We start from the raw sequence: 19,370 nt of genomic DNA, 5'->3' as shown, positions 1-19,370 counted from the left end.
ATTTGAATGTTCGTTTGGAGTGGGGCTATTTAGACAATGTCTTAACTGAAAAAGAATTTAAGGCCCTACGGGTCGACCAATACGTTGCCCCTACTATTTATATACAGCCAAAGATTCATAAAAATCCTTTATGTCCTCCGGGCCGTCCAATTATTGCTGCTATAAATTCTCCAACGGAAAAAATAGTTCAGTATGTGGATAAAAAGCTAAAACCTATATTGGAGATGCTGCCGTCCTTTGTCCTTGACACTATGCAACTATTAGATAAACTGAAGTCTGTGGTGGTACCTCAACATGCGATTTTGGTTGGATTGGACGTTGAATCCTTATTCACGTCTATCCCCAATGATGTGGGAAGACGTGCGGTTACTAAATTCTTGACCAGATACTATCCTGATCAAGATGCCCACAATGATTTCGTGGATACTATCCTTCAGTTTATACTCAACAACAACTTCTTTACGTTTAATCATCGTTATTATCGACAGCGGCGGGGCGTGGCCATGGGGGCGGCCTGTTCTCCCTCTTACGCCTGTCTCTATCTGGGCGCATGGGAGGAGGAGATGGTCTACTTGGACCGGGCGTACCGGGAGCATGCCGCCCTCTGGCTGCGCTACGTGGATGATGTGTTTTTATTGTGGACGGGAACTATCGACGACCTGCACAGTTTTGTGGCTCGCCTAAACCAAAATGCTTACAATATTTTTCTAACATACAAGTTCAGTGACACTGAGCTTGAGTTTTTAGATGTCAGGATTAAAAAGGACGGCAGTAGCATTATTACTTCTACATTTAGAAAAGCTACAGCAGGAAACACACTATTGCACTATCAGAGTGCACACTTGAAATCTCAGAGGTCTGCAGTTCCCATAGGCCAATTTTTACGTCTTAGAAGAAATTGCAGTGACATAGAAACGTTTAAGGACGAGGCTTTTGAATTAAAACAAAGATTGAGAGCTAGAGGTTATCCCAATAAACTACTTAAGACTGCCTATTATAGAGCACTAAAAACTAATCGGGAAGATCTTCTGACCAAAAAACCACGTACTCAAGTACAAATTAGTCCCCGACTCATAGCCACATATGGCCCCCACTGGAATAAACTCAGAGATACCTTGCAGCGCTTCTGGCCTATTCTTCAAAATGACACAAAAATAGCAGAAATAATAGGCCCACGGCCCCTCCTTACTGCAAGACGGAATAAGAATTTGGTAGATATTCTTACACAATAAGAATATAAATCTAAACCTGTTTCTCCTTTTTTTCACAAACGTAATGGGATGACTCAATGTAAAAAATGTTCTGTGTGCCAATATGTAGATAAAACTGACAAATTTACCAATTCAGTTGGTGACAAAATATATGATATTAGATGTCCCCTGGATTGTTTGAGTACTTATGTTGTATACCAAATGATTTGCCCCTGTGGTAAACACTATGTGGGAAAAACAGAACGAGAACTGCGCACTAGAATACAGGAACATGTGAAGTCAATTGTAGATTCAGCCAAGGAAGAAAAAAGAGACAAAACTCCAATTGCCTCCCATTTTGCGGAGTTGCATAACTCGGATCCGACAGGTCTAAAATTTAAGGCTATATATCGTCTGGATCCGGGAATTAGATTCTGCAATATGAGAGCTCAATTAATCAAAAAGGAAAGCTTTTGGATATTCCAATTAAAAACTTTGGTTCCTCTGGGATTAAATGTTGATTTGAATCTTAAGGTGTTTTTGAGGTAAAGATCAGGTTCTACTATGTTTGATGTCTATAGTGCCATATCGTTTTTTTGACTTACTAGCTGCAGTGTTTCTGTGGGAGATTGCACCATAAATTGTTTTTGCAACCTGCAGTTACCTATTTGACCACAAGATGTCCTCAAATCAGTTTTGCCAGTCACTTCCCTCCTTCCCCACTAGATGGAGTTTTAATTAGGTCCTCATCACAAGTAGACCTCCTAGTATAAATATAGGAAGGAGGGTAGGTGTAAGAACGTGATGACGTAGCACGTCCTGATGAAGCTCCGGTGGGCGGGGCGAAACGCGTAGACGTCATGCTACGCCTCTTCTCATGCTGGGAGCCGTTGTTCTGGTGATCAGAGCCGCCGCCATTATTGCACGTGCAAGCCTGCACCTTCTGAGCCTTTACCAACCGCTATCAGCTTCTACTTGTGACCATCTATGCATTGCAAGCACAATACTGATCCTTGACAAGATAAGTGCCGCCACTGTTCTATCATCTTTATGATTATTGCGTATAATCGCACACAATGCAATGACTGTCTGCTGGCCGCTTTCTGTGGCATCTAAGATTGATATGTGTTGCGACTCATGCATGTAAAAAGAATATGCACTCTACCTATAAGTGAGACAAGGGCTGTTAAACTCACCTCAGTGGCCGTAGAGCCCGGATGCACATCTACTCGTGGTGCAGTAACCGTTTATCAGCCGCTTCTTGACGCATGTCGCCAGTATACACTTGCGGTTTGTGAATAGACATTGTTCTGCTGTAAGTGGCGTGGACCTGTTGCGGAGGATCACCAGTGCTTGTTTTCTATACCTATATGTACAATTGTGCTTTTACAGCCCCAAATAAGCATCAAGAGGAAAAATGTCTTTTAATATGCTCTTTTGGATATAATGCATGGCCAGATGGCAGAAGCAGTTAAAATACCATGTAGGCTCTGATGTCCTATGCAATTGCCAACCAAGTATACTTATCTGGAAGGACTTCTTTGCTTTCAACCTAGCTATGATGTGTGGTCGTGTATCTTCAACATAGTACATACGTGCTTATACCCTCTAACTACGCAATCATAGAGACTCTATGCTGTATAACAGCTTGATGATTCTCATAAGGGCTATGGGCTTCATGTATGGACAGACTATACAATTATCTTGAAGATCCTTCTGGATATCCAATTCATTATAGGATCAATACATTGGCAAAAATTTTTTGACAATCATCTTGTAACGATTGTGGAACTTTCTCCGTGATCAGCGCACAACGCGTGCGCTGACATGGCGGAAATCCTCCACAAGCGTATATTTGCAGGCACCCAGCAAAAGGTGCTACGCACCTGTAGAGGGAAATTCCTGTCGGCAGATGGCGCTGGGGAGTGCAGAGGAACCAATCCTCTGTACCTCCACAGGTGCCAGACAGGAATTGTACGAAGCGCAGAACGCAATCGCAAGAGAGGCAATTGCGAATGAGATTGAGCAAAGGGATAGGTTGTATGTGTGTGCGCCAATCCAGTCGCCACCCCGCGACCGCGCACACACAACAGCAGATACGAAATAGGAACGCGATCGCGAGAGGTGCGATCGCCAGACGTGACACAAGGCAGATCAGAATAGAATACGAGGGTAGCAAAGGCACAGCAAATACAATAAGGAGATACGGAAAATAACAAATGCTAGCTAACCGCGAACACCGCACTCATTCGCAACAGTGCACGCGGTTATGCGCGATCTCCACGTGATAAGCACAATAGAGACAAGCACGCCTAACTAACCATTAACAGACAAACATGAAACAGAGGACGCGAGCGCTTGCTTAACGGTTACCTCACCGAGCCTGCAGCAAGCGTAGCGGACAAGACAGACACACGAAAACAGGGACAAACGAGAGATAGGATCCACAGCACTAGCGAAAAGTGGCTAGCGTGATCCAGGTACAGAGTAGCAGAACAGAAGGATCCCCAGCGCTAGCAAAAAGTAGCTAGCGCGATCCCAGAAGACAGAACAGAAGGATCCCCAGCGCTAGCGAAAAGTAGCTAGCGCGATCCCAGGAGACAGAACAGAAGAGATAGCTGGTAGCAACCGCTGCACCAGCTATACTCCAAGAACAGATATCAGAACCATTTCCTGTCGACCACCATTGGGGCAGGACAATGGCAACAGGCAAGACAAGACAGAACAGGCAATACAGATAATACAACCTGACTGGGCTAGAAGGGGAGCCTAAAGCAACCCCCAGGAATTAACTATACTAGATAGCAATGGCTGACACTCCAGCAGTGTCCATCAGGAACTGAGCATGGAAAGGAAATGACCAGCAAAGCCTTCTGGGAAACATAAAGCTCTTATAGTGCCAGTCATCAAAGAAGGCAGGTAAGGGATTTGCATAACGAATGTATGCAAATTCCCCAGCAAGAGAACAGACCAGAACTTGCAATGGAAAGACAGGTCTCTGTTCCAGAGACCTGCAGCCCACAGACTAGAGGAATGGACAAACAGCTGTCTGCCTGTGCAGCCAGCTGAGCGGATCATCACACATCTGTTGTTTTTGTATTACATAGGCTAGATCATGCAATTAGACAGCGGCTCCCAGCAATGATTTTTTATAATTTCTATATTGCTGGCATATATGTATTCTGTGAATAGATCTTATTTTGACCATATTGGTTACACCACATTATCCTCTGTGAGTGGTCCTCAAATCGGAGGTTATATATATGCCTATATTTATAGGTCCCTCACTGTAATTTTAGGATATGGTGTTTCCAATAATACCTACTGCTAATTTCTATAATACTGTCTTATACCTACACTCATTAGCCGTGGTGGTCATTACTGGCTCTGCTCTTCTGCAATTCTCTGCGAGAGCATATCTTATTTAACCGCTGCCTTGCAGGGGCAGATCCAGTCGTTAGTAGGGTGATCTCTATGACCCCCATTTGGCTTATGGTTCATGCATTATCTGATTGCATTGGTTGTGTTCATCCATACGCTCTGTGAGTGGTTATTGACCGTTTTAGTTTCCACATCTAGGTCTCCTCACGGGGGTGTGTATGGCTATAGCCAAGGTTAATTTCCAGCTAGTTCTAGGTTGTTAGTCACGCCTCTTGTCTGTTTCCCATAAGTGGTTATGATCATAATTTTCTTCACTGTACTCTGGTCTCCTTGTGGGTCCATATAATTAGGCGTTACCAAGGACTACTCTTTCAAATTGGTAGTTATTAGCAGTAGGACAGGATATATTAATGGCGGTTCTTCTGAAGTGCCCAACACAGCAGCAGCATATTTGAATTGCATTAGCAATTTAGTGTGTCAGTTTATATTCTGACATAATTTATATTTATAGTGTGTATGTAATCTTCTATAAATATATATTATTCTCTAAATAAAGTGCAGTTTTTTGAGCAGCATATACTGGTTTGTGTCTGTAATTTTTCGGTTGGTTTGTCTTTTTACCAGTGCTGGTACCTGCACATCATTCACACTATATTAGCACTATAATTATTCTGATTATTATCTGGTTGAGGCACCTACCTGCAAGATGCCTGGTTGTTTATCTATACTTTATGGATGGGGGCTGGTGGGTGGGTGGCACCTACCTACTAGGTACCTGGCTGCTCATTTATACTATATGGATGAATTATGAGGGTAAATAGAAATGGAGATAGATATATAGATATGAATGTACTACTGACAGTGTGAGATACGGCATGGTAGTTGAGTTTAGGTAGACATCTCTTTGATGCAAAATGCACATTAAAGCCTACTGTGGTTGCATTATTTTAAAAAAAAATTTAATTTACTTTTATTTATTTTTGTTTACATATTGTTATTTGCATTATTACTGGGGTTGACATTGTGCATTGATTAAGAGACAGTGTGTTTCTGGGTGTGCAACACTCTCTTATTCATAAACACGAACATTCTACTTTCCAAAAACACACACAGACACAACTCACCCTGCTGCCATCTGTATTCCTGTGCATTCCCCCGGGTTACAATGCCGCATTCAGAGTCAGACCTTATTCATAGCCTTCTGGGCAACCTCAGGTAAGTCTGTTCTCTGGCTTTTTATCCTATATCAAACATATGTCCACTCGTGGCTACGCTCATGTTGTGTGTAGGATGTGGATGTATCCACTATTCAACACGAAGAGTCCACATCACCACGTCAGTAATGTATAGCTCTTTTATTTAAAAGAAAGACAAAGAGCTAGCCATAACTGTGACAGACGCTGTTTCGGACAAGGTCCTTCCTCAAGCTGTATCAGGCTCTCTCTGAAATACAACACAATTGCTACTCTTATATATGCTAGCCATCAAAGCAACATAACCAATCAGGATGCAGAGAGTACATGGAGGATCTGATGGGGAGCTGCAAGAAAGCCAAGTAAGCTACACCCAGTAAGATAGAAGACCAATCACAATCAGACCTACGCAAATCTCTAAATGGGCCTCTATGAGGAGGAATTTGTTTATACTCATGAGTATTATCGTAGGCATGTTGTATGCTGGCTACGATATATCGATGCTATTTTTTGCGTATGGAGGGGGTCCCAGGAGGCCCTGGTGGTCTTCCTTACTGACCTTCATGAGAGCTGGCCGTGTATTCGGTTGACGGCTTATGTGCACCCTGACCGTGTTGCCTTCTTGGACACTGTGGTAATCCGATCTGGAATGACATTCCAAACTGACCTATTTGTCAAACCAACTGACCGAAACTCCTTGCTGGAATTTACCAGCTTTCATCCTATGTCTACCCGCGAACCTATTCCGGGTGGCCAGTTGGGTAGAGTGAGGAGGATTGTCTCAGATCCTGCCGTCAGAGAGACCCCGTATTGTGGAAATGAGGGAGAAGTTCAGACCAGGGCTGTGGAGTCGGAGTCGTGGAGTCGGAGTCGTGGAGTCGGGCAATTTTGGGTGCCTGGAGTCGGAGTCGGGAAAAAATGCACCGACTCCGACTCCTAATGAATTTGTAACTGTAATTAAAATAGAAGATATGATAAAATGTTCTATTTCTCAGATAATAGTCATTAAAAGTAATGTATATATACAGTATAAATACAGTAATAGCTGTGCTTAGTCCACAAAAATGAAATAAACCAATCAAAATTAGTTACTTGTGCTGCTTCGAAAAAGCAGTCCCCGTATTTTTAAGGTCAGATATACATATCTGATTGTGACTGTATATATGATGTGTACACAGGAATCTCTTATATATACTAAATAACATCTATGCTGTAAGTATAAAGCCTGATGTGTAGCCGTGTCACTAATAGAGATGGTCAATGAGGTGGAAATAATTCTGCATTGATGCTGATTTATGCAAATGTATGCACTCCCTTTGCTGATGAAATCAAATAATTTGATATGTTATTAAAATTTGGTTTGGTGACTACAAATTAAAGGGTAACTGAGACGGATGAAAAGTAAAGTTTTATACATACCTGGGTCTTCCTCCAGCCCCCTTCAGGCTAATCAGTCCCTCGCTGTCCTCCACCACCCGGATCTTCTGCTATGAGTCCTGGTAATTCAGCCAGTCAGCGCTGTCCAGCCGCATGCCGCTCCCACAGCCAGGAACATTCTGCACCTGCGCAATAGTGCTGCACAGGTGTAGTATGCTCCTGGCGGCGGAGTGTGTGCATGCGCACTACGCCTGACTGGCTCAAGTACCTGGACTCATAGCAGAAGATCCAGGTGGTGGAGGAGGACAACGAGGGACTGATTATCCTGAAGGCGGCTGGAGGAAGCCCCAGGTATGTATAAAACTTTAATTTAATCTGTCTCAGGTTTACTTTGTTACACAGTAGTACTATACTCTACATATGCACTCCCCACAGAACTGCAGGGAATCCACTGAGAATGTTGTGCACATTGAACACAGAGGTGTTGTCTGTTTACAATCTCCTTCTTCCCCTGCAGAGTACCTGCACATCATTCTTACATGTACCCACACTTACATTGCCTAGGGCCTGATAGATGTTCTTTGTTCCGGTTTGTACCTTTTACAAGTACTCTTACCAAGGACTAGTTTTAGTCTAAAAGGAATAAATATAGTAGTCTACATATCCTTCTCACTTCAGTTGTCTTGTAAAATTCCTAACCGTTGGCAGTTAAGAGACGAATTTCATGTTACATACTTTTAATCAACAAAATTGTAATATGCAAATTAGAGGAGTCGGAGTCGTGGAGTCGGAGTCTGTGGAATCCTAAACTGAGGAGTCGGAGTCTGTGGATTTTTGGACCGACTCCACAGCCCTGGTTCAGACGTAGAGGTTATCCAGAATATACCCTGGAGGAATTGCCTTCACGTAGGAAACGTGTTTCTGGGCCAAGACTCCCCTTTGTTTTCCCGTTACAATACCTGCAGCAATCAGCTGGGGTCTATTGTGAGGAAACATTGGGGCCTCTTGAAAAAATCTTTTCCTCATATTGAGGAGTTCCGCTATCCGCCCCTTTTTTCGTTCAAGCGGGCCCCTACAGTGAGAGATAAAATTAAATCTAAGTGTGTTATCTCTGCGGTGACTTCTAGAAGGGGCACTTTCCCATGTCTGGGCTGCCATTTATGCAGCCATATCGTGAGGGGAGATAGGTTCGCGCATCCATCCAGGTGTGAGAGGTTTTCCATACGGGGCCTCTACACCTGTGATTCTTCGTATGTTGTATATTTACTTAGATGCCCTTGTGGGTTGGTATATGTGGGTGAAACCACACAGCGGTTGCGCGAACGTATCTCCTCTCACAAATCTGCTATTAGGACACGTAATATGGAACAAGCTGTTTCTCAGCATTTCACTATGTGCCGCCATACGGTCTCGCAGTTAAGGGTCCAAGTTATAGATGGGGTTCCCAGTGATTTTAGGGGAGATAGAGCAAAGGATCTCCTCAGGAGGGAAGCTTTTTGGATTAAACGCCTGGGAGCATTGGGTAACAGTGGACTGAACAGGGACTATGATCTCTCTTTTTGCATTTAGCTCCGTTGTCTTTGATACTCGGATTAATTTGGCCACGGTGGGAGTTGGGGGGTAGCATGCTGGTGATACATTGTGATCCACAATCTCTTTCCCTTTTAGGGCAAGTAGTAGTTGGTTTCTATCTAGGGCTTCAATATATGTGATGTGTGTCTCTTTTATGTAGTTGGGATGCAGAGGTGATATGGGTGGACCTGTATTTTGATTTTTGATAGTTATAGATAGGCCTATTTTCCAGCTATTAATCTCTCATGAGCAATTTTTTTGGCTTATGAGTAGTTTTATGGCCTTGGTGGTTTTTGATATCCTCAATTGTCATGCCATTACAATTTTTTACACATTGCGTGTCTTATTTGTATACATGTTGATTATGCCTCTTTTTGCATATTCTATTTCCCGTTGTGGGATTTATGCAGACATTTTTACGCGTGCGCGGACACATGTACGCATATAGTTATGCTGATTTTTTTACGCGTGCACTTACGTTTACGCATGCGTCCTTGCGTACGTCATGAGGTCATCATGACGTTCCAGGAAGTGTTTTGGCATGACATACGGGGAGTGAGCTGTTGTTTCCCATCAGGTCCTCTGCATGTTTGTCAGTTGGAAGGAGGAGGTAAGGAAAGATTTTTATTCCTAGGTCTGAGTGTGATTGGTCTTCTATCTTACTGGGTGTAGCTTACTTGGCTTTCTTGCAGTTCCCCATCAGGTCCTCCATGTACTCTCAGCATCCTGATTGGTTATGTTGCTTTGATGGCTAGCATATATAAGAGTAGCAATTGTGTTGTATTTCAGAGAGAGCCTGATACAGCTTGAGGAATGACCTTGTCCGAAACAGCGTCTGTCGCTGTTATGGCTATCTCTTTGTCTTTCTTTTAAATAAAAGTTATACATTGGTGCTGTGGACTCTTCGTGTTGGACTTTGCTGACCCTCTGAGGGCTATTGGGTCTCTCCACTCTAGCACACGTCTGTCCCCATCTGGGTGCTGGTCTATCCAGTTTCGATGTATCCACTATTAGCATAGGAGCCCCTCTAGGAGATTGGCCATGACACCGGCAGAGGAGTTATACCTGTTGGATATATGGCACCAACAATCTTGTTTATTTTGGGCTGTTGTGTCAGCCTCTGGCTATCTGGGAGTTTTGAGCGGAGGTCTCTTTAAATTTTACTCTTTGTGTTGTTTGACGAGCCTTGTGAGCGCCTCATATAGTGGTTATTAGTCTAATTAAGTGACTACTGTCTTCATGCCATGTACATAATCTTACAGCAACATACGTGTACACCTTTGTGTGCTGTCATGGTGTCTGATTGTAGTTTCTGATTATGTTCCTGCAGGGGATAAGCTGAAACGTGTGGAAGCAAGATCCATGCTGGATGCCATTGTGAGGAGGAATCTGGACCCATCACTAAATGAGGCTGCCCAGGAGGCCTTGTAAGTGGCATGAAATCTATAATAAATCATAGCTGACATGCAGCTCACAGTATCATCATAACCCATACTATTAGCTTATAACAGATGCCATGTTAAAATAAAAATAGCTTTCAAACACCTTTAACCGAATTCAAAAGTGGCAGTCCCACAGTAATTGCAGATTGCTTTTTCCAGTTCTGGACCACCATGCAAATGGACAGCACTGAGGGAGTCTGGAACACATCAGCTTGTGGGTTCAATGCAACATCGCTGGTCTATATCATACACTTAGCACTCTTACTGCACTTTTGGGGTGTCCTTACTCTGTTTACTACATAAGGGCGGGACTACATCAGTAGTCCTTTTATTTAAAGTAGGAGGATTAGCCATACTATGCCAGGGGAAAAAAAACACATATATAAGTAGATAAATACTTGATCTACTTACATAACACATGTACTGTACTGTCCATATTTTGATTTCAGTGAATTTTATATAGTAAATTAAGAGAATTCTGTTTCTGTGGGAACCATGTCTTTTGCCCACAGTTTGAGGCTAAATACCGATGTCATTTCTTCCCTTAGCTTTTTTTATTTTCTCCTCCAATCGCTGAGTCACCTCAGCCTTGCTTGTAGAGGATCATGCTTCAGCTAGGCAGCTAGGCAGCGAAACACAAAGGGAAGAGGAGGAATATATTATAGATAAAAGGAACCCCCTGCATGCAACTGTTTGGCAATGGCTATTAACGGGCCAGTGCTCCTAAGGTGTGTGATAACTCCAAACTATAACAGCAGAAAAAGTTTTGAATGCAGGATTAGCATCTTTATCACTTAACCTCCCTGGTGGTAAGCCCGAGCTGAGCTTGGGCTATGCCGCGCAGGGGGAGATCTCAGCCCCTGGTGGGGCGATTTTCATACTGTAAAGTGCTGTACGCGCAGCTAGCACTTTGCTAGCCGCGCGTACAGCTTGATCGCCGCCGCTCTGCGGCGATCGCCCGCACGCAGCGGCGCAAGAGGCCCCCCGCCAGAGCCCTGCGCTGCCCGGACCAATGAGTTCCGGGCAGCGCTATGGGCTGGATCGGAGACGCCGGACGTCGGCTGACGTCCATGACGTCATTCCGATCATCGCCATGGCGACAGGAGAAGCCAAACAGGGGAGCGCGTTATATACGCGTTCCCCTGTTTGCTATTGTTGCCGGCGACGATCGAACTAGAGGGACACATGCGCCCTCTAGTGGAGTTTCATGTAGCTACCACTCTGGAAGCTTTACATGAAACATAAAAAAAAAAAATTAAAAAAATTGGATTTCTGCAATTTTTGCAGAAAAAATTAACCGCCAAGGAGGTTAATACACTCAGATCCAGTTGCTGTTGAAATTTGATTTTTAAGGTGACAATCCCACTTTTAGGCTCCCTGCACATTGCAAATCCGATTGTGATTTTCCCTGAATGCTATCAACAGAAAAACTCTGAAAACACGCAGCATGCAGTAGCGATTAAAAATCGGAATTGCAGGGGACCTGATACTTTTCATCTATTTTAGCCATCATGCATACAGAGAAGAAATAGACCAAAAGTCACAACAGGATGTGAAGTAATAACAGGCCTTTATTATAAATAAACGATTGAGACACTTTAAAACACTTAAAACTACAGTGGGAGGGGAGCTGCATCTACAGGGTATCTGATGCCGTGCAATATAAATGGCATATAATACAAGTAAAATTAGTGATCAATCCATGTAGCATGCTAAAACTGCAACATCTATGTACAATATCATATGAAAATGTTTGCAAAAAAATGAATATGTAAGTTTAATACATAGCCAGTGCATTAGATATCCAACACTGGTAAATACGTGAGGTTGTAGACATTTAAAGTGCAGCTGTCAGGCATCAACCTTATTTCTTTCAGGTCCTCAGTAGACTCTGAGGAAGTGGCCTCTGGCTTTAAAATGTGTGAGAACTTGTTGAACGTCATTCTAACAGGCAGATTTTCTTTATAATTTATATACAACAATTTTAATTGGTATATTGTTCCCTTGTTAATTATTGAGGTATCACTGAGTCGGACTTGTACTATTATTATTGTATTGTTACCGCCACAGGATGAAGTTGAATATATGCCATTTTAATTGATTCATAATGACCGTGTAAATGTTTTGTTTTGTTTTATCTGAATTTATTAAATATGTCAAGTTTTTACATATACAGTGGGATGCGAAAGTTTGGGCTACCTTGTTAATTGTCATGATTTTCCTGTATAACTTGTTGGTTGTAATGATAAAAAATGTCAGGTAAATATATCATATAGGAGACACACACAGTGATATTTGAGAAGTGAAATGAAGTTTATTGGAGTTACAGAAAGTGTGCAAGAATTGTTTTTAAACAAAATTAGGCAGGTGCATAAAACAGAAACAGAAATGAAAACAATATTTAGTAGATCCTCCTTTTGCAGAAATTACAGCCTCTAAACACTTGCTGTAGGTTCCAATGAGAGTCTGGATTCTGGTTGAAGGTATTTTGGACCATTCATCTTTACAAAACATCTCTAGTTTATTCAGGTTTGATGGCTTCTGAGCATGGACAGCTCTCTTTAAAGGAAACCCGGGGTGGGTTCTAACAATGCTATCAGCACACAGAGGCTGGGTCTGCATATACTGCCTAGCCTCTGTTGCTATACCGATCACCCTAAGCCCCCTGCACTCTGCTATGCCCCCATAAATCACCCAGCCGTGCTGTCGACACACAGCGTGTCACAGCCGGCTGTTTACCTCTGTAAGTGTCAGTCTCGCCATTCCCCCGCCTCCTCCATAGCTTCGATCCCCGCCCGCGTCCCTTCTCTCCCTGCTGATTGGAGGGAAGGGACACGGGCGGGGACTGGAGCTATGGAGGAGGCGGGGGAGCAGCGAGACTGACACTTACAGAGGTAAACAGCTGGCTGCGACATGCTGTGTGTCGACAGCACGGCTGGGTGATTTATGGGGGCATAGCAGAGCGCAGGGAGGGCTTAGGGGGGATCGGTATAGCAACAGAGGCTAGGCAGTATATGCAGACCCAGCCTCTGTGTGCTGATAGCATTGTTGGAACCCACCTCGGGTTCTCTTTAACTCACACCATAGATTTTCAATTATATTCAGGTCTGGGGACTGAGATGTCCATTCCAGAGCGTTGTACTTGTTCCTCTGCATGAATGCCTTAGTGGATATTCAGCAGTGTTTATGGTCATTGTCTTGGTGAAAGATCCAGCCCCGGCGCAGCTTCAGCTTTGTCACTGATTCCTGGACATTGGTCTCCAGAATCTGCTGATACTGATGAGTGGAATCCATGCATCCCTCAACTTTGACAAGATCCCCAGTCCCTGCATTGGCCACACAGCCCCACAGCATGATGTAAGCACCACCATATTTTTACTGTAGGTAGCAGGTGTTTTACTTGGAATGCTGTGTTGTTTTTCCTCCATGCATAATGCCCCTTGTTATGTCCAAATAACAAAATTTTAGTTTCAGCAGTCTACAGCACCTTATTCCAAAATGAAGCTGGCTTGTCCAAATGTGCTTTAGCATACCTCAAGCGGCTCTGTTTGTGCTGTGGACGGAGAAAAGGCTTCCTCTGCATCACTCTCGCATACAGCATCACCTTGTGTGAAGTGCGCCGAATGGTTGAACCATGTACAGTGACTCCATCTACAGAAAATTGGTGTTGTAGGTCTTTGCTACTGGTCTGTGGGTTGACTCCAACTGTTCTCACCATTCGTCACTTCTGTTTATCCAAGATTTTGTCTTGGTCTGCCACTTCGAGCCTTAACTTGAACTGAGCCTGTGGTCTTCCATTTCCTCAATATGTTCTTAACTGTAGAAACAGACAGCTGAAATCTCTGAGGCATCTTTCTGTATCCTTCCCCTAAACCATGAAGGTGAACAATCTTTGTCTTCAGACAAAAAGTAGGGATAATAAAAATTGCACCCTGCAGAAAGAAAACACAGAGACAACAGGAGCCCAAATGGTGCAGTATGTCACAGTACCAGAAGTATGTAAAATACGCGAATGTATTATACTCACAAAGGTGGGTTGCAGAAGGGCAACCGACCACTAGAAGCAGGTGGAGATGTATAACCCCGACTCCACTCGGGTGACCAGACGGAGCTGGTGATGGTCGCACTTTTGATAAAAAGCAAACCTCAAATGACCTAAATTAGTCAAAGAGGGTTGATCCCCCTCCAAAAGGAGGGTGAAGGCACAAGGTAAAGGGGGAAGAGGCGCCCAGAGCAGATAAAATACGTTAAAAACAAATAAAATGAAAAAAGTGAGGTGGCTTACCTCAATGAAGACAAATTCACGTATTAATAGAATTTTATTGCACTGGCAATGCGTTTCGTGGGTGCATACCCACTTCCTCAGGCCAAATAGCAGTGCCTAATAGTGCTTGTAACCACAAATAAGGCGCCTCTCGCCTTATTTGTGGCTACAAGCACTATTAGGCACTGCTATTTGGCCTGAGGAAGTGGGTATGCACCCACGAAACGCGTTGCCAGTGCAATAAGATTCTATTAATACGTGAATTTGTCTTCATTGAGGTAAGCCACCTCACTTTTTTCATTTTATTTGTTTTTAACGTATTTTATCGGCTCTGGGCGCCTCTTCCCCCTTTACCTTGTAATCTTTGTCTTCAGGTCATTTGAGAGTTGTTTTTAGACCCCCATGTTGCTACTCTTCAGAGAAAATCAAAAGAGGAGGAAAACTTACAATTGACCCCCTTAAATACTTTTTCTCATAATTCTAATCACCTGTGTATGTACTGTAGGTCAGGGGTCACTGAGCTTACCAAGCCAATTTGAGTTCCATTAATTAGTTGTAAAGGTTTTGGAATAAATAAAATGACAACAGTGCCCAAAATGATGTACCCGTCTAATTTTATTTAAACAATTATTGCGCACTTTCTGTAAATTCAATAAACTTCATTTCACTCAAATATCACTGTGTGTGTCTCCTATATGATATATTTAACTGACATTTTTATCATAACAATCAGCAATTTAAACAGGAAAATCATGACAATTAACAAGGTTGCCCCAACTTTCACATTCCACTGTAGGTTATCAAGTTGTGTTTTCTATTGAAACATATTGTTTTCCATTTCTGTGTGTATTTTTGTGTACTTGAATTATTGTGCACAGTACTAGCTTTTTCACTATCAACACTCCTTGATCACTTTTTTTGGTTATGTTAGTTTCTGCTTCAGAACACTCTGTTTTAAATTTGATAACTTTTTAACTACAAATATTTTTGCTTAAAGGGTCCTAAACTGAGAGGAATATGGATGTTTCCTTTTAAACCATACCAGTTGCCTGGCAGTCCTGCTGATCTCTTTCACTACAGTAGTGGTTGAATCAGACCTGAAAACAAGCATGCAGCTAATCCAGTCTGACTTCAGTCAGAGCACCTGATCTGCATGCTTGTTCAGCAGCTGTGGCTAAAAGCATTAGAGACACAGGATCAGCAGGAGAGTTAGGCAACTGGTATTATTTTAAATGGAAAAATCCATATCCTTCTCAGTTTAGTTTCCCTTTAAAAATAGTTAAAAAGCTGCACTGTTTCTTAGTGTTTCCTTCAGCCATTGACTGGACCATAAAAGCCCTTAAAGGATACCTGAATTGATATGTGACATGATGAGAAAAACATCTGAATGTAGTCCTATTTGGTAGTTAGATGATAGATACAATTGTTTATCTCATTAGTTTATCTTCTGTTCAGGTTTGCTTTAAAGATAACCTGGGGACAGTTGATAGATTCCTGTTTTTTTTTTGTTTTGTTTTTTGTTTTTTGTTTTAAATTTTATTCCCCATTGAAATATGAACACCTTGTAAATGAGACCTCCATCCGGGAACATACAAGTAATCTTGGGTGGAGGTCAGTAGAGTGTGTTAGTTCAAATACTCACCAGGTCCCCACAACCAATAGAAACATTTCCAGAGAAGTTGTGGAGTCCAGTCTTGCAGCAAGTATGGGACAATCCCATTTCACTTCCACTTACATGATGCCTGAAATTGTCTTTGAATACCTAAAGACTCTGTGGTAGTAGCATCTGAGTACAACTACTTGTAACATCGAAGTGTAAGTGCAACTGGAGTGCACCCAGTGGCAGCTGCAAGTGAATCATCTAATTTCAGCACAGCTCTTTGGGTGCCGCCATAGGCTGTTATGAGAGTTACAGGTACAGCGGAACTCTATGTCTAATTTGGGTACTGGTGATAGCCGCAGCCTGCAGCTCAAATTAGTAGGGAAAAAAAGAGGTTATTCGACTGGCAAATAGCTGGTGACTGGCAAATAGCTGGTGCCCAGATGACATATTCCCCCCGAGTTGCAACCGGGGAGTTAATGCCACCGTGGAGTTTTCCTGCAGCAAGGTAAGTCATCTTTCGGCTTCATCCTGAGCTGAAATGTGGCCTCGGCCATTTCAAATGCTGCTGTATCCTGTATCCTGCTAGGTGGTGTTCTCCTTTATAATGTACTGGTTAAGGGCTCTGCCTCTACACAAGGGACGAGGGTTCGAATCTTGGCTCTTCCTGTTCATTAAGCCAGGAGCTATTCAGTAAGGATACCATTGGCTACACTCCCTAACACTGCTATAGCCTACTGAGCGCGCCCACAAAGATTGTGCCCAGGGTAGTAAACATAACGTAGGCAGCAACTGGTGCATAAAATGACATACTGTAAATAACATATTTAGTGTCACAATTGGTATTTAATAGGAACAACAGGAAGTGGAAAAGGAGCAGGCATAGGAACCTACAGTAGCGAACCAGGAAGGAGAGTGGGCTCTTTGAGAGGACACTAAAACTGGGGGACAGTGAAGAGCCTAGTGTACGTGTTCTCCTTACTGAGAAATGACACCCACCAGGCAAAATGGCTCTGAGTTTTGGATCAGAGTACAGCACCAGGACATATTTTCTAACAATGTTAGTGATCTTATTATACTCCAGGCTATACTCAGTAACAAAAAAGTTCACTACGTGATCTCCTAAAAGCTCTATGTTTGCCACCAAATTCCAGCTGTTTATTTGTATAGCCCCTTTTGCCAAGTGTTCACTCCCGCTCCAGCTATATGGAAATAGAAAAGTTACGGATAGCCATGATATATTCGCCTGAGGGAATGGCCCAGATTGTATGTCTAGGATGACCTAAATTGGTCATGAGGATAGAATTGCTGTAGAAGGGACCTTCTTGTGTCCACTGCCTGCCAGCTCCTCTGTCCCCCATGCAAAATATTAGGAATATAGCATTGCAGCAGTCAGATTTCATCCATGTGTTTTTGGTGCCCTTCTGCCAATGGATCACTGCCCAGGCCACGTCATGGTTCCTCAAAGCCATTTCACTCACTAGACTTGCAGAGTGACCATTTGATGCAAGCTGTTGTGAAGCCATGAGCAGGCCCAGGAAGTGACTAGAAGGTAGGGAATTCTCTGGCTGGATAAGTAAGAAAATGAAATATACTTAACAGGCTTATCTGCCATATCTCTGCATGGGGACAATCATGTGAAGGCAGTGGATAACACTACAAGTGGGTTGTGGAGGGCACCAAAGGGTTATTGGAAGGCACATGATGGGGCATCTGTGGGCACTAGAAAGGCTATGGAGACCACCTCTGGGCGTTATGGAGGGTTCTAAAAAAGGGTGTCTGAGGGCACCAGTGAAACAGAAGTGTGCTAGAACTAAAGCCTGCCCTAAGACCGTTTCACCTGAAGCTATGCCATTCATGATACTAATTAAATAAAACGGCTAGTATGAAAAAGTATGCTACTCCAATTATTTACAATCTTTTCCAGGAGTATCGTCAAATGTATCTGGCCTATTTTAAAAAGTCATTGTAGAATAAGTGATTGTTATTAATTTTTATACTGTAATTCCAGTATACTGGAATTTTCACACTTGCTTTGCAATACTCAATGACATATCCGCAGCATTCAAGTGTACATGGGACATTTGATTCCTATATCTTTAAGGAGGGATGAAGCCCTTTTTTGCAATGAGCCAGAGGATTACCAACAATTTTTTTTCTTTTGAAAACTCTAAGAACTCTGCTATTTTCCCTGACAGGTCTGAGGCCTTACGCCACCTGCGAACAGTAAGGCTGGACAGGGAAGAAATCACAACGCTGGGCAACATGGAGTCAATAAACCAGGCACACAGTTTGTATTTGCAAGAGGTAACTTGTTAAATGCACACAAAGGGAATGTAAAATGGAAAGTACCCTCTATTCCAGCATATTTGTTGACATCTGATTATAGATACCATATTTTCCTTTGTACTGAAACTATTCTTTTTCTGCTGAATGGAGCTGCTGACTTTGAGAAAAAGTCGCCCTGTGTAATACAATGTAACTATATAAAGATGGATATCATTTTAAAGCTCTCTTTCTCCTCTTTCTGGTGACACCTAAATCGTCGCCCTATGCCTTTTAGTTTTCTCTATTTTCGCGATCGAAATCGCAGCCGCTGCATTTTCAATCGCGAAAATAGCGAAAACTAAAAGGCGTAGGGAGGCAGTTTATATATCAACGGAAAGAGGAGAAAGAGAGCTTTAAAATGATATGCATCTTTCCATAGTTTCTGCACTGCTCGGAGTCCCTTTAAGGGTGATAGGAAGGCAAGGATGCTATCTACAGCTTTATTTTTACTGCTCGTGTCACTTGACATTTAGGTGATCAAATGTTGATCCAACATTATCTCCATTTCTTATGTGATCTGATTTTTTTTCTCTGTTTGGGTGAAGGTTACCAAACCCCTTCCTAAACATGATAGGTTTTCTGTGGTTTAAAAGGGCATCATTGATGGTGCCGGTGCACTCTATTTGATGATTTAGAATAGTAAAACCCTGGGGATTGTAAGTGATCTAAAAAAACACAAACTCTGATATTAATATTGCTGTATGTCACCCCTAAATATTGTCTGTAATCTAAACTAATGTCCAGTGCTGCGTAATATGTTGGCGCTTTATAAATACAATAAATAAATAACTGGCAAAAATGTCTCCAACTGAAGGGATGTTGAACTCCAGTCCTCAAGGGCCAAGGTCCTTACACATTTTTGTCACAGCTCAGATTAATTGCTGGGACTCTATCAGGAAACGTGTGGGTCATCAAGTAGAACAGATTTCTCAATTTTTCAATCCATCCTAAACATTGGCATGGGCATGGCCCTTTGAGGACTGGCGTTCGACACCTGTGTCCTAGGGTGATATTTCCCAAAAT

At 42.7% G+C, this 19,370-nt stretch overlaps 1 protein-coding gene across 3 annotated transcripts in view; it reads left to right on the top strand.

Moving 5' to 3' along the window:
* LRRC46 (leucine rich repeat containing 46) overlaps positions 1-19,370 on the top strand; it is a 93,686-nt gene that overhangs the window by 39,770 nt on the left and 34,546 nt on the right. For all 3 annotated transcript variants that reach the window (XM_068263112.1, XM_068263113.1, XM_068263114.1), the window contains 2 exons: positions 10,044-10,140; positions 18,218-18,326. In XM_068263112.1, coding sequence (XP_068119213.1) covers positions 10,044-10,140; positions 18,218-18,326 — 206 coding nt within the window. The remainder of the gene's footprint in view (positions 1-10,043; positions 10,141-18,217; positions 18,327-19,370) is intronic.

This window comes from Hyperolius riggenbachi, chromosome 12 (genome assembly GCF_040937935.1).
Source record: "Hyperolius riggenbachi isolate aHypRig1 chromosome 12, aHypRig1.pri, whole genome shotgun sequence".
NCBI lineage: Eukaryota > Metazoa > Chordata > Amphibia > Anura > Hyperoliidae > Hyperolius > Hyperolius riggenbachi.
The sequence above is the reverse complement of the archived record's forward strand: the minus strand, read 5'-3'. Positions and strand labels throughout refer to the sequence as shown.